The sequence below is a fragment of the Neodiprion fabricii genome, chromosome 1, assembly GCF_021155785.1.
Source record: "Neodiprion fabricii isolate iyNeoFabr1 chromosome 1, iyNeoFabr1.1, whole genome shotgun sequence".
Classification (NCBI taxonomy): Eukaryota; Metazoa; Arthropoda; class Insecta; order Hymenoptera; family Diprionidae; genus Neodiprion; species Neodiprion fabricii.
The window spans coordinates 34975359-34991613 of NC_060239.1; the positions used below are offsets into that span (position 1 = coordinate 34975359).

A 16255-nucleotide genomic window follows, 5' to 3' on the forward strand; every position below is an offset into this window, starting at 1 on the left:
TCGACAGCAATGCTTATGAAGTTTAATTGGACTGTCGCTCATGGATATTTAATGATTATTTAATCATTGAATTACAATAGATGGTAAGAGGCAAGGGCTATGTCTTCAAACGATGTTTTCAATACATTTGATATGACTTAATATTTTCACTACTGTAAATAGTATTGTGCGATATTACTGCCTTACTAATCTCTGCCCAAAGTACAAAGGCAAGTAGCACCAATGCCATTACCAAAAAAGTTTTAGTCCAAACCCTCCAGTCTTGACACTATATTACATTGGTTATTTTTTTCAACTATCGTATAGGTATGTAACAATTGCTGCCTGTTTAGAAAAGTAAATGTTGTGTAATTACAGTTTGTTGATACGTGTTATTGAAAATCCAAGATTAGGTTACAACATAGTTGTTGTCGCTTTACCACCGCAGAAGATATGAAAATACTTGCTCGCTATTCTTGTTACGTAAGAAAATTAAATTCTACACAACATTGGCAAGTGAGAATATTAGCATCGAACGTCTGCGTTATATTCAAAGCAAATTGGAACACGGCAAATATGTGAATACCGAACAAAAGAATTGATCATTTTATCTTCTAGGAGCTATGCTTACATTAGGAATAAATTGTAAGTCCAAGTTTGTTGTAACCTTAAACTTAATTTTTCGACATTTCTTGCAGAACATTCAGATCCAATACTGGCATCAATTTTTATTATTTCTTATTGCTGTTATTATTAATATTATCATTGCATAATTATTGTTAATTACATACTTTTTTCCTTCATATAACTAGGGAGAGGCTTATTATGATTTATTTTACGTTTGAAATTATTTATGCATTATTAATATGTCGCATAGTGTGTGTGCGTGTGTATATATGTATGTACATGTATATATATATATATATATATGTATATATATATATACATATATACATATATATATATATATATATATATATATATATATATATATATATATATATATATATATATATATCTGTGGCGTGTGTGTGTTTGTGTGTGTATATATATATATATAATATGGGTTTCGAAAGATTGCCTGATATTCATGTGAAGCCCTTCACATTGGTCAAGAAAGCCGCTTTGACCGCTGGTTGACAGCTTTAATAAATATTTAATAGGTATGAACAATAGTGATTATTTATTTCAAATCGTAGACAGCTTAATTGATAATTATAGAAATGATGGAACTAACAGCACTATTTTTTGTATTAATCGCAAATCGCATATATTAAAGCAATGAAAGAAAATAGTCAGTGAGTCTGCATTCTAGACTCCATAGCTATTGCATATTCTGTACAGTCTTTATTCGAACAACCTTGGAGAAAATTTGAGAGAAAATTTAACAAGTTTACTTGAGGCTAATGATATACAACTGGTACCATACATGAATAATTGTTATTACAATTCTTATTTTATTAGCGAACCAAAAGTACAATAAATAATAATGAAATTTTTCATACTCGTGCCCAAGTGAATGACAATAACAACAGTTTGGTAGTGTAAAATCGTACTAATATACCCATTCGAACCAGAATATCGAATTCTCAACTGATTTTTGTACTTTTTTAGAGGTGTTGCGACGGTTGCTGTCGACATGTTTATGTCTCATTGGCTATTTTATCATCAACGTTCACATCACACAGAATTTTTCATTTCTATTGCTTTTGCAATATTGATATGTTATACAGAATGGTTATATAATACACACGAACCTTGTTTCATGATATTTTTTACCATTCGCAATTTGGTGTCGAACAATAAACAGTAATTAAAAAACAAAAATGCGACACTGACAGAAATTTACTGTCGAGTAGTTGTACTATGAATGTATCAAAAATTTGAAGTTACAGTATGATCAACAAGGTTATAAATTAAACAAATGTCATTGACAAAGAATATATAGTCAATGCAAATGTATGTGAGTAATTTCACACATCCAAGAAATTGAAGCTTCTTGCATTGAACAATTTGCATGGATTTTGAGTTTAGAAGGAAAAAAACATCACACTATGTTTCTTTGAAAAAAAATAATCACATATGTTTCATAACTACCATACTCAAGCATACAGGCTGATATTTATCATATTACTAATATCCCACTTAATGTAATAAGCAATTGCTACTTTGTACATAACATCATCAATTTACATGTCAGAAAAGTAATGATAATGCCTGAATTTCCCTACTACACGATGTAATCATTAGTTCAATAATACTAGTTTATCAATATTTCAATATTTGATTGAGTTTTTTGTATTGCTTTTTTGTAGTCTTAGTTTGCAGATTATTAAGTTTCTAAAATAGTGATGGGCGCTTATCAATCAATGTTTCGATTGAGAAATAAAATCTTATTCAAGTACATGAAACATACTCGAAAATTTCTGTAGTCACAATTTTAATACATCTGTTCATTCGAATGTTAGTTTTTTTCTGATCAACCAAGCGGAGATATCAAGTGCTCGTTTTCCTGGGAGAGGAACCAGTGTCGTGTGGCGAGGGTGGAGCTCGAGAGTTCTGTGTAAGCAGAAATGTTTTGATTTCTCGCGGAACTGAGATAAATAGATCTAATTGGTTTCTGTTTTCAGGGATTAAAGATGGCCCTGATTTCCTACCAATTAAATTTCTGAACACTATTTTTCAACCACAGCGGCGTTGATTGAAGAATATAAAGATGCATACCGCTGGGTAAATTTCTGGGACCAGTTTTCGGCGGGCAACTGGGCCCAGGTGGGCCTGAGAGCGTAGGAGGGTTCTGCTCTATGGACTCTACCTAACGGACTAACACCGACATTCGTAGCAACCAAAGTAGTGTCGGTATGAAAGCTTCAGATTGAGTCACCACAAAGTGAGTACGTACGACTACTTGACTGCGATTTAAAAATGTCGATCAGCTCGATCATTCCCGAGAAGACGCGTAACCGTGGCCACCGCCAGCCACCCCAACAACCTCCAAGCACCGCCAACCTCCATCAACCACCTCCCCCTGCCGCCAAGTACCTTCGTCCTCCACGACCTCCGCCGATGACTTCCGAGCACCTCCAGACACTTTCTGCCACCTCCTACCACCTTCTACCATTTCCGAACACCTCCGACCACCCCCTAACACCCCCTACCACCTCCGACCACTTTTGTCCTCTTCGTCCCCTTGCTCCGCCATGTATTCTATAACATTAATATTCGTAAATATTCGAACACCTTTTCATTTGCTCTCTCGATCTTGAATTTTCGTAGGCACAGAATCGAAACGCTATTTTAGCTAGTCGCAAGTGAAGTATCTACGTTAGGTAGAGAAGCAGAATTGTTTTTCGAAAAGTGTTCGTATGGAAACAAATTCAGAGTAACTATAATACATCACGGATGCGCTAATTTTGATCGAGATGAAATCAATGCTCCGTATACGAGACTGTATTTAACGCAGTGTCCTGATTTAAAGACCTAAGAAAGTGATTGTCGGCGATTTTTTTTTTTTATGGGGAGAGATAGTAGAACGATGCTTCATAAAACTTTGAGCGTATTTTGACACACGTTTGAAAGGTACGAGCAAAAGATTGTATCATCCAACTGTCGCAGAACAGCAGCGTTATTAGCTGACCCGTTAACTGAAGAATGCATCTTTAGTCAACGGCTGACCATCGAAGGGCTTAGCCGCATGAGTCTGGAATCGGCAGGAAAGATAAAGTGCGTATTTCTTGACTGAAATGTAAAAACTAAAATCATCATACATCATACATCATATGTCGTACATCATACATCATACATTATACATCATACATAGTATTAAAGTTCGAAACCAAAGTTTGGATGTTCGGATATTCAGAAAGTGACGTCACCCAATTTTTTTTTTCTGTTGACGTCATCGATCTAAACTCAGCTAGCCAAATTCCTCAGTCTGGAAACAATCGCGCAGTCGAGCGGACGTATGAGAATCGCGCTCCGCAGATTTTGAGTACTGAGTTCTCTACCTCTTGGATCCTGCGCTCCGGGTCCACTTCCTGGAGCAACTCGACTTCCAGGACAAGCGCTCCGTAATTTCTACGCGCCAGGTCCGCTACCTGGTGAAACTCGACTTCCAGGACAAGTTCTCCGTGGATTCTGCGCTCAAGGTCCTCTACCTGCCGGAACTCAACTTCCAGGACAAGCGCTCCGTAGTTTCTGCGCTCAAGGTCTACTACCTGGTGAAACTCGACTTCCAGAACAAGCGCTCCGTGGTTCTGGCTGTCCAGGTCCTTGACCTGATGACTTTTGACATTCACGACTAATTTTCCGTAGCTCTGGCTGTCCAGGTCCGCCACCTGGTGGATTTTGACATCCAGGAAATGTGCTCCGTAGTTCTGGCTGTCCAGGTCCTTTACCTGATTGCTTTTAACCTTCAAGACTAATTTTCAAGTTTACATGTTTGATTATTGAAAACGTCATGTTTTGTACTATCAAACCAATATACATGCTTCAGATAACCTTTTGAATCGGAAAAAACACTGAACGACCAGGATCAACAAATTGCAATTGTTGAGTGGTTGGCATTGTATACATAGGAATACATGACAATAACGTCTGGAAAATTATACAATTTATAGTATGCGTCACATATTAATCGTAAATGGATCATGTATATTAATACCGTACATTGACCGCATATGCATATATATTCTTTTGTCTCTGCATCATTATCACATCTGATTCTCTCGGGAGCCCCAACTTTAATTAAATCACTGTTTTGCTACGAATTTTGGAAGAAACTTATTCCCATTATTAATTTCTTGTATCGCCGATAAGTCGGTAAATACACACAGGCTAAGTACTAGCTTGGGCTTACCATTGCGTAGACTGTGTTACTCGGAAGGTGAATGCAGCCAGCACCATATCGAAATCGGTAACTCTGATGTTCTGCAATAAGTTTTCAACTCTACCGTTGGAACATCTTAGGCAGCGCAAGGGCACGACGGTTTTCGGTTGTCACACCGAAGCCCATTAGAACAACTGTCTGTATATTTTTCAGGCAACGACTGAAGTAAGGTTCTTAAACTCTGTTATCCACGATTTTACTTGCGGTTACATACGTCGGTTAATTCTCCGCTCCTTGAAGCTGCGAATCATGAATACCGCATCAATATATTCGGACCCCGTTGTCACCTGCCCGTACGACAAGTACCACAGGATTGCGTTGTCAAAAATTCAAATGCACATTGTTAAATGTGAGAAGGTTAGTTTAGTCAAAAGTCAAGGTAAACAAGTATGGCATTTTTTTAAATTTCATCCTGCTTTGTCTTTTTTACAGAACTATCCAAAAGGATACAAACAAACTTGCCCGTATGATGCAACACATAGATTGTTTGAACACGAATTAACCGATCATATTCAAAACTGTCCTCAGCGCATGGTTCTAGAACCTGAAAAGCATCAGTGTATGGTTATTCAATTTGTAGACTAAAATGGTTTAAAGAAAATTATTGTTGGCCACACACATTGGGTTTCAATTTTATAAATCTTATTGTATACTATCATTTGTTTTAGTCATTAGGAACCATGGGTCCACAATGACCGAATTCTTGGATCGATCTGAGGCTGTAACAAGCACTATAGATCATGGAGAATCTTGGGATGAAGAATCCAACAGGGATTGGATTCCCTCAATTGATGGACGATCTAATATAATAGACAGTAACACTACTTCAAATTTTCACCAACCAAGGTGATGTAAAATCAAAAAATTTATAAATCACACACAAGTAGATCATTTGATATTGTTTCTGCCCTTATTTTGTGTAATTTTCGATCTTCTATAATATTTACTCTAGTATCCTTGACGTTGCTTCCTAATTAACAATTATTAATTCTAGGGATCAGTCCAGATGCAAAAAATTCATTGACCCTAATCAGGACTTACGTCGTCCTCTTGGTTACTCAGAGGCAATGTTGGTTGGAGGAGAAACAGATAAAGCTGACGCGTCTGATATGGAATCAGTTATCAGTGTGATGGGTGTTGGGCGTGGTAAGAATCCATCAGCGCACCTGCGGCTAAAGAAACCATTCAGCTTTGGTAGAGGAATATCTCTGCCAAGAAATGACTAGAGCCATCGATTCAAATTTGATACAGATCATAAAGTGAAGAGTGATATTTTTGCTGAGCATTTTTTTTTTAATAATTATTTAGCGTATTCCAGATAACCTGGTCACTAATAGGCCTGAATGTACAATTTTATTCTGCAAGATAACAATCAGCCTATATAATGGCCTTACATTCTGGTTTTACAATTAGCTTATACGTGCAAATTGTACTGGTAAAACTACCAAATAAATAATCTATTTTTATTCATAAAATATCAAAAGTGGTACGTCATTCAGTTGAATGCGAATACACATATTGTGATTCACTTGTAGTAGCAGTAATTTGGCAGAAATCTGTCAAATCCGCAAAGATAAAAATATTCGTTGTTAGATCAATGGAATAGTGTATTTCCAGTTATTTCTAAATTTATATTCATTAATATCATTCATCAAACAAAATTTAACTCGTCATTTTAGTTCACTTACAGATTCTTATAGTGATAGTGTTTTACATAAATATCGTTAGCACTGTCTATTTTATTTCAGCATCTCCAAATAGTTTAGCTTATTTCTTCATTTCAAATTTGCCCTGATATGTACAATTAAAATTAAGATCATACAATCTATGCTATCAAAGAAAGCACGTATAAGTAGTATCAAAATATGTTACACAACTACTGTGAACGTTGCACATTATCTATTCCAATTATCAGAAACTTGAACGACCTGATATTATAACGGATATTCATAATTTCTAGAGAAGCTTAACGTTTGCCATGTATTATGAGTGTTCTGACTGGTTTCAAAACCGAATTTATTTAGTTTCCGGGATTTGATCAACAGAGTCACTACTGCAAATATTTTTCAAGCCGACAACAGAATGTGTAGTGAAAAATAATGAGAATTTACTTTTTTCATTTCACTACATTCCTGAAATTTCTTAGACATACAGAAATTTGTAGATTGTATCAGCAGATTCATGGTAACCGCTGAATAATTAACTCTTCAAATACCGTGCAATACATAAATATATACTTATGTAGGTATGTAAGTACATATACCTATACATGTTTATTAAATGTTGGGTTGCATTGCAGATTCAAGGTCAAGTTTATTGCGTTCGTAGCATCTGAAGAATTTATATATATGAACCTTGAAAAAACTATAAGATCGTGATGAAACATAGAGATTATTTGTATAAGATGAGAACACTTAGGATGTTAAAAACGTTATTAATCCTCAGAAACGTAGAATTAAAATAAGTGTGCGGTTTTTTTTTATACTCTGTACACTCTTAACATGACTCCTTATGAATAAGTATTTAACTATCTAAAATATGCTGAACTGAGAGTATGTAGAGTTTCCAGGGTAACAAAAAAAATTAATATGAAAAAATATATTAATTGTTCAAGATTGCCATTTATCACTAATTGAATAATAACTAAAAAGTCTGCTTCTTTTTTGTTGCAAATTGTTTGAATAAGTAGAACTAGAATCGGAGTTTATTCTTATCCAATACCTTATACAACACCAACCTTACAATTTTATGAATCATTGTTTTAAACTATAGCAAAGCTGCTGCGCTCTTAAATGTACAAGGTATGTATTAACATTTTCTATTCCGTATTTCTACAGGTCTGGTTGATTAAAGTTAATTATTGTCAATTATAAAATATTGACAGTCATTTCTATTGTAATTTTACTGTTGGTAAAACATTTAATTCAGTTCCATTTAAGATTTGGATAGCTTTGTTTCAGTAAAATTACTGTAGACCGATAATAAGCAATTGATAATTGTTCAAATGGAAAAGAATTTTTACTCAAAATATGAAGTAGAACTTGACTTTGTCAACCCATAAATTTTATCTAATGATTTGAATAAGCTCAACTTTTTGCAACAAATAACATATCACGTATGAAATATAAATTTGAGGGTGAATGCAATTCGTAAAAACAATAATCGTGTTTACCATGATGCTAAAAAAATTTTTAAATTACAGATAAACTGAATTTGAGAAGATATCTCTTTGAAGAAACATAAGAGATATTTGACAAAATCGCATTATGTGATAAGATGATTTCGAGGAGAAATAATTAATTGAGTTCTATAATAAAGTGGAGAAGATAAAGTGTAGAGATCCAAAATTCATTTATTTCTATTAACTTATTATTATTATTATTATCATATTTTTTTTTAGCAAGTTTAGCGATGTTAATTACAATACAATAGATTCTGATTATTTACATCTTGATTAATTGAAATTAAAATTCTTTAAATTAAATTGTATCCTATCATTTTCCGATAAAATTGTTAGGTAGTTTAAAAATTCTGCCGTTTATGACTTTGACCCGCCCAGTTTTTTTTCATGTTAGGATATACAGCATTCACCACCGAGGCAAATAAGATTATAAAATCGTATCTATGAAGTTTCAACTAGATACTAATGATTATCTTGGTGCCGAGTTGGGAGAATAGTAGTCATTGAACGCGGATAATAATTAGCTATTATCAATATAATGGATTTGAGATCACTGTTACCATTTGTTCACTGAACTTTACTGCTGGAAATGCTATATTTTCTTGCAAAGACAGAGTGAAAATCTATGAAATAGTACTATTACGAATTTGGCTATTGAGTAATTTATTGCCAGTCATTCGTTAAAATAACTATAATATTAGAAGTATAATTTATGCACATATCAATATACGTAATAATAACTGAATGTATATGATTTGGTTTGTTTAATGTGACGCCAGATTAGTTGTACTCTGCACTCTCTGTAAAAGAGATACGTGGTTTAATTATTCATGAAAAGCAAACAATAAGGAATATACTGGGAATTGGAACATCACAGTCATCAAATCGTAAATAGTCAATGCCAATTGCAGCTGGCACACATCGTTTATTCTGTTTCGTGCATTGATTGGCTAGTATAGACAAATATTGACGATCCACTTGTATCACTTCAGATTATAACAGATGTAACAAAGTGCTAACAGTTATGATCAGTGGTAGTGAGATCTTTATTTGCCTAAGTCGAATACATATTGATTTTTATTTAAAATTTATTAGCAAATATAATTGATCTAAATTATTAACGAAAACTTTCCAAAGTATATACATTTGATTGTAACTTTAAAAATTGTCTTTCATTGTATGTTCCGTTATTTAGCGACAATTTAGTTGTATTATTTATATTGCTTTCCCCCTTTCACAGAGTTTCTTAGATTCATGCAATAGAAATGAAAAAATTCACATATTATTTATTGATAAAAGCCTGTGAGTATGTCAATAGTTTTTCTTCTTTACTTATATCGGTCGTTATTTGTTATTTATATTGACAAATGACGGATATCTCATTGTTCAACAGGTTCAATAAATCTATTTTTCATACAGTGAGTGCAGAGCTTGGGAGAAAAAAAAATGGTCACTGAATATCACCGGCAGGAAGTTACTCCATGCGAATAGTTGGGAGTTAGAACTAATACTTTCATTTCTCTGTCTTTCGTACGTCAAATTATTCTTAAAGATTAGTAATAGGGTTTCGTAAACAGATTACTGACGTGTTTCACATGCCGAAAATGTCTACTGCCAATTACGGTGAATCTTCCGAAACTAATTCTTATTTTTTTATATAAATTTATATAACGAAGTAGGTATTTTGTTCTATTTTCAAATGTATACAATGCCATAATCAATATCACCCTGTGTCAAAGACTTGGTTGTCTTATTCGGATAAGTATTATGAATTTATTCGGTACTAAAAGATTATATGTATGTACGCACGTATGTATAGTATTTGAATTTTACGAAGAAAATCACTTAAACCTATGAACAAAATTGAATTTTGTACACTGACAACATAGCCAGTATTTGTTTCTTTATTTACAAACTAATATAAACGCACGCTTGGATTAATATTGGCAGTTTCCTAGCTGCAGTCAGTGTTTTTGTCGTATGAAAACTGTTAATTTCATTGAGCGCAACAGCTGCACAGATCATTGCACTGTAGTCACGTTCACGTAAAAGGGCGGCATTTATTTAACCGATGGAATGCACCACCTGGTATTTATTTGCACGAATAATGTGACAAAGTTTTCTTTTCTATCTTTTTGTTTCTGTCTTTTTTTTCTCTTCAAATTCCTCTTCAAATTCCTCTTCAAATTTTAAATAACTCATCACGTTCTTAGTAGCACTTACATGTTTGCAGACTTTTTCTTCTCCTGTTTCCATGCAGAGATCCTTTCTTTTAAGTCCAGGACTGTGAAAATTACGAGTGAATAATTATTTATTGCCACATTAATTACAAAATATGATAATTAATAAATGTTTGATCGTTATTTTTTCAGGACATGACTGATGAAGTTTTACTGACCAGGTGTCAGCATATCTTCACTAAGTGGCTGACGGCTAAATGGATCTGTAGCGCTATTGAGTAGGTGACGAATGATCACTGCTCTGTCCATGACGATACCAGATGGAAGTTTGACAGGCTCTTCCATAAGCGTGTCCATGAGAGGATCACGAAATTCTTCAGGTGCATCCCCATAATCCTCATCACGTGCCTGATTATCCCTTGCAATAGCGGCTGCCCGTTCTGCTAGAGCTCGAAACCGCTCAATTTCAGTCACAGTCTTAATTGCAGTCCTTTCCATTCTACCCGCAGCATCATTAAATAGCTCTTTGCAGAATGAGCGCTGTAATATATTCAACACAAATGGTGAGTGAACTGTCACATTCATTAGATATATCGATTAACTTGCACATATTGTGAATAGCAGAAGTCTGATGTATCGAATATTTTTAAGGTCTCTAATTTATAAGTTTGCTGCATAGCCAAATATATATATTAATCAATTTCACATTAAACTTCATATAATACATTCGAAGAATTAAATATTTTGCGATTAATTGTTATTTAACAATTCATTCCTATCTTTGAAATTAGAATATTCAACATTGGTAGTCCTTGCTGTATTACAAATTTTGAAGAGATGTTTCAGGTGACTCACTGTTTTTCTCATTCAATTAAAATGAGAAACAAACAGTTTCTATTGGGTTTTGAATATGTATATGATAAAAGATTTACCAAACAATACAAAAGAGAAGAAAGATAATTGCATTATTCACTGTAACTGCTCTTCTGTCAAGTGTATGAATACGACATTCGCTTTCCTAGGAGCACGGACATTAAATATATATATCGGTATCGTTTCTGCACTGTTTTGTGTTGTTAGGGTAGTATTAATGAGTTAACAGATTTATTTTTTCACTTTTTTACTCCAAGTGGTAAATGTCACTGAAAGAAGGCCAGAGTTACTGAAAGCTAACCACTGTAATAGAAACGTTGAAAAATTTATTTGCCCAATTCCAAAACAAAGTTGTACATATGTACTCGTATCTCTTACCTCATCCCCAGCCAGAGCAGCAGCAAAATTATCACAGTCTAGATGCAAGTATATATCGGCTAATTGACTTAACAATGTTCTTGGTTCCCATCCATATTTTTCTGGTTTTTTCACTTTTAGATTTTTACACTTCGGCCCACAAAGCTGTTGCAAATTAAAGTTCAACATGGCACTGAGTCTACCGACCAATTCAGGACGTAAAAATGGTTCTGTGATATCTACAGTCAAGTAATGGAACATGGCAACAGTTTCCTTTGCAAGAGTCAAGTAAGATCTCGCCTGACGTTCGTCGGCCGTTAATTGTCTTGATCTAGATTGTTGCTGATCTTGAGGTAGTGCAGCCCATGCTGCAGTGTTGGACATAAGTTCCTGCACTTCGTGAATTCGTTTTAAAGATTCCAAACTTTCGTCCAATAAAAACGTTGTGTCATTCATCAGCATATTTATAAACTTGACAAATTGCTTTCCACTTCTACTTTCGTTGACGATGGAAGCTCTATGAACAGGACTCTCCCACATGGATTTCAATATCAAACTAATATGGTAACGGATCGAAAACTTGTCATAGAATTCCGAGCTGGAACCAGTTGTTTCTACATCTGTATAAAACTTCATAAGGTAAGATGCCAAGAAAGTCTTTGATATCTCGTGTGCCATCACTTGGTCATGTAGAGTTTCTGTTCTCCCCTGTTAAACAATAAAAACTTTTACCGATATTTCATCCTTAGCGAGATATGCACTTTTTTGTTCAATAATAAAGTAATAAAGAGGTAGAGCTCTTAGAGCGTACCTGAACACTGGGGTTGATCACAAAGAGTACTTCAATAATTTTAGCAATTAAGTATGGATTGCGAATACAGTGTGGCGTACATATCACAACTAGTAGCCATGTAATCAGCGAATTATCCATGTTATTGGCCACTACTGTGGGGCTGAATCTATTGTGAAAAAACAAAAAAAAAAAACAGTGAATGAAGAAATTTCCCCAAGACAAGACAGGGGTAGATAGACAAAATTGGAAACTTACTGAAGTGCAAAGAGCAAAAATTCTGCAATGTCTTCGACATACCATTCAGGTAAGGCAGTAAATTGAGGTGGAACGTGTTGAGGAAGCGGAAGGGAAGGTAATTCACTACCAGCAGGTCTCTGGGTAAGAAGACCGAGCAGAACGTCGGCAACAGACGTATAAAAGTGAAGAGATCGCCTTAAAAGAACTTGGTCTATCAATCCAGCATCTGCGGAAGATTTTGATCTACCGAGTCGTTTCAACTGTTGTTTCCATCGTTTCATTAACTCCTTGTTGTGCGCTGCAAAAGGAGCATCTTTCCACTGCGGCTCAGTTGCCTGTAGTTCATCCAGCATCTTCTGTAGCTCCCTGAGAGCTCTCAATCTTCTTTGATATTTTTGCAAAGCTGGCAAAAGCGCCAGATGATGACAGTGAAGAGTTAAAAACCAGCATTGAGTTGGAAACTTTGCCTCTGTCCATTTGTGCGTTGACTCCAAGCTCGCAAGCCACTCTGTCACTTCCTGTGAGTTGAGCTTTAATCTAGTATCATTTTTTATTTCAACATAACTAGAAGGATGAAACGGATACAGCGTATCTATCGTGTTGAGCTTAATCTTGACAGCAAGCATCTGGAGAACTGACAACAAATTGAGCATAAAACCATCTCCTGCAAGGGCAAATTCTTCTGTTTGAATTTGAGCACGTTTTTCATTGTGTCGAAGAAGAGCTGCCAGATACGCCAGTGTAGCTTCTCGGCAGCTACTACTATTTGCAAGAATTGCATGGAACATTTTGTGAAGCGACGATCTAGTGCTTTCAAGCTCCTGCTGTAGAGTTAAATTTATTGACTTATCTGTTGCAGGATTTCCGCTGAAAAATTTTTCCGCAACCTTGGGTTGATCCTCCGCGAATACGGAGACGGAAAGGAAAGGCCCTAAGAATGATGTTCTGGCAAGCTCTCTTCCAACTGCAGTCGTCAAAACGTCAGGTAAAAACTGGGTTTGGTGCGTTATCAACTGACAAATTGGACGAATATTGCCAGTGGATCCACAGCGTATCTCAATTAGTTCTTCCAAGGCCTCGATTGGCCGGCGGTGAGTGTTACCAATCAGGCTTGCTTGCTGCATAGAGAGAAAGAAGCCTTGGAGTAACGGGGTGAAAATCTTGGTGAACACGTGAGGATTAGAGTGAGTTCTAGCCACAAGTTCATGCAGGAAACCTCTAGGTAGGTTTTGCGATAGCACTGGATAGAGAAGTGACGGGGATGGCGTTGACGGTATTACACTTTGGCAGATGCCAACCAAGCCTTGTAGAACTAAACTTGCATGTTGCACACACTGAGCCCGCAGTGTGGCTAACACTTCAGAAAGCGGAGGGGTGCTACATCTCTGCAATTTAGAAACACAATTAGATTGAAACTGTAAGGCAGATTCATTGCTTAGCGAATTTATTTCAAAGTTGTAAATAGGATTTTACCTTAGGATGATTCCGTTCTTCTACAGCAACTCTGGAGTAGCATTCAAATAAATAAATAAGACTTTTTGGCTGCTGAGACTTGCCAGCAGTGGGCAGAGGTAGTGTGGGTACAGGACAGGAAGGTAGAGTAACAACAGGGCTCAGCAAAGGGCTTGCTTGGCTGCTGGGACTGCCTTCTCGATCGGAAGAAGCATCCGATGTTATTTCTTTCAGTGGATCTTCGCCTCGAGAGAACATGCAGAGCACTTCCATCAGGGCCTGATTAGCAATATCAGTAACATCTGAGAGTTCATGCTCCAAGGCATTAGCTGCTGTTTGAGGAAGAAATATTGCACCTTCCGTAGATTCTTTCCATGAAACACAGAGGACGCGTGAGACCACTGTGTGAATTTGGTCAACTGTTACCTCTGTACTGGAACTCGTTGTCTGTTAAGGTAAAAATGATTCATATGATTGATGTCGCACATTTGTTTCCAATTTTCCAACGCAACAATATTGTACTGTTCTTCTCAAATCCCAAGATTGCATTTCTTAACTAGGTTTCTAAGAACTGAAAAGAATACTGATTTTCTACTCACTGAGCCGAATAGTTTACTTTTTGTGCAATGTTATAGTCACTTAGTAAACAAAGAAAGGAAAAAAATGGAACTTCACTAAACAAATATTAGTCTGTTAAGTGAATTACGTCCATTTTCTTCAGAGCATCCTAATACACACCCTGGAGCGTGGTGCCAATTCTCTGCGATCAGATTCTTCTACTTCCATATTTTCAATTCCAGAATCTACATCGACGCCAGAAGTGTTGCACTGCTTTTCACTGCTGTCTTCAACTTCCATAGGATGTTCTGGATGCTGTAACTGCTGTGTTGGAGGTGACATTATTGGACCAGAAGACGATCTTGAGGGACCCGGAGTGCCAGGAGAAATGGATCCAGTTCCACTATTTGAACTATTAGTGGAAATACTGGTTTCCAGGCCTGCAAGGCGGGCTAACCGCCTTTTCCTCATCTAAGAAAGAATTATCACATATACCTGATAGAACTTTGGTCAAAAAAAAAATAAATGACAGATCAGTCATTGCAATAAATCGAAACAAAACACAAAAGCTAACGTTACAGTCAAACAAAGTTTAGTTAATAGAATCGAATTGCAAAAAAAAGCAATGAACACTGATTGCTGTAAAAATCAGTATCATTATACTTGGCATTACTTTACAAAAAAAGCTATGCAGTGTCTTTCAAGTTATAATTAAACGTAAATCACAAAGTATGGCAAACATGTAGTATTGTACATACAGGTCAGTCATCTTTTGTTCTTGACAAAGGAGAGGAAATAATATTGCGCAGATTTTTTTTTTTGGGAGCCAAGTAAACAAGAGTTGCTTTGCCAGATCTATATTTAGCTTCTGTTGTTTAGTTATTCCAACCAAGAAAGCAAAGTTATTACACAGTAATCAAATGTTTCAGGATTAATTTTTGTATGTTTGAAAAGCATGTGATTAACATAACTGAATTACACACTTTAATTCTAGACTCTAAATCTGGTCGAAGTACTCTTGTAGGTAGACACAAAAAAGCATGAAAAACTGACAACAAACAAGCATGTCTTCGAATGACTCTCATTTTTGTGACAATTATAGGATCCTGCATACTTGATGAGTGTTAAGATACAAGATCAATCGTGGTATCACTTGATACCGTTATTTTTTAACAGAAAATCATGATTAGCTATTCAGCAGTAAAACTAATGGGAATCGAAATGGTTGTTGTATTGTTATTATTTATTATTATATTCATTTTAAGGTCGACAAAATCTGTGGCGGAGACATCGGTTGGTTCTACTGTCCCCTCCTAACCCTTTGGATTGCTTACTTTCCACGAGATCATCGTTGATAAATTAACTAGCGTAATATCGGACTCACCTCTTCTTGACTTAATTCGCTCATGGCGATATCTCTTCTATTCCCGGTGAAACGCGCTCTACACCTCGTAGGCCGTAATCTAATTACTACTTATATAAATGTACAAAATCTCTGCTTCGCAAAATCCGTATCCGTAGCTGTTGAGATGTGTCAGAAATTCGGACAGTCACTCCACATCTGTTTGCGTTTAGACGGTAGATTAGCGATTCTTTACAGTTCACGGACACAACGTCAATTGTTCGAAACAGCTGAGCTATCCCCTTAGAGCATGTACCACTGGAAGTAGCCGCGCGTGTACAAAAAGCATAATCGGCGGGGGGGGGTTGATAGAGCAGTAGACAGAGCACGCAAGCCATGTACAACCTATCTCTCT

At 35.9% G+C, this 16255-nt stretch overlaps 2 protein-coding genes across 3 annotated transcripts; one reads left to right on the forward strand and one right to left on the reverse strand.

Annotated features, from left to right (window-relative positions):
- The first annotated feature begins 2706 nt into the window (after window positions 1-2706).
- Window positions 2707-7217, forward strand: LOC124184323 (gametocyte-specific factor 1-like). Of its 2 annotated transcripts, none has more exons than XM_046573893.1 (5): window positions 2707-2869; window positions 5021-5224; window positions 5300-5426; window positions 5536-5713; window positions 5862-7217. In XM_046573893.1, the coding sequence occupies exons 2-5, from the start codon at window positions 5117-5119 to the stop codon at window positions 6091-6093; spliced, it is 645 nt and encodes a 214-aa protein (XP_046429849.1). In that variant the 5' UTR covers window positions 2707-2869; window positions 5021-5116; the 3' UTR covers window positions 6094-7217. The 2 variants fall into 2 exon arrangements, with proteins under 2 accessions (XP_046429849.1, XP_046429859.1); XM_046573903.1 differs by lacking the exon at window positions 2707-2869 and adding an exon at window positions 3988-4187.
- Window positions 7218-10227: 3010 nt separating this feature from the next.
- On the reverse strand, window positions 10228-16155 carry LOC124184274 (ubiquitin conjugation factor E4 B). Its single transcript, XM_046573806.1, has 8 exons — window positions 15883-16155; window positions 14679-14969; window positions 13962-14387; window positions 12507-13873; window positions 12270-12417; window positions 11480-12166; window positions 10447-10768; window positions 10228-10332 (listed from the first exon to the last, which is right to left on the reverse strand). The coding sequence occupies exons 1-8, from the start codon at window positions 15904-15906 to the stop codon at window positions 10268-10270; spliced, it is 3330 nt and encodes a 1109-aa protein (XP_046429762.1). The 5' UTR covers window positions 15907-16155; the 3' UTR covers window positions 10228-10267.
- Window positions 16156-16255: the final 100 nt, after the last annotated feature.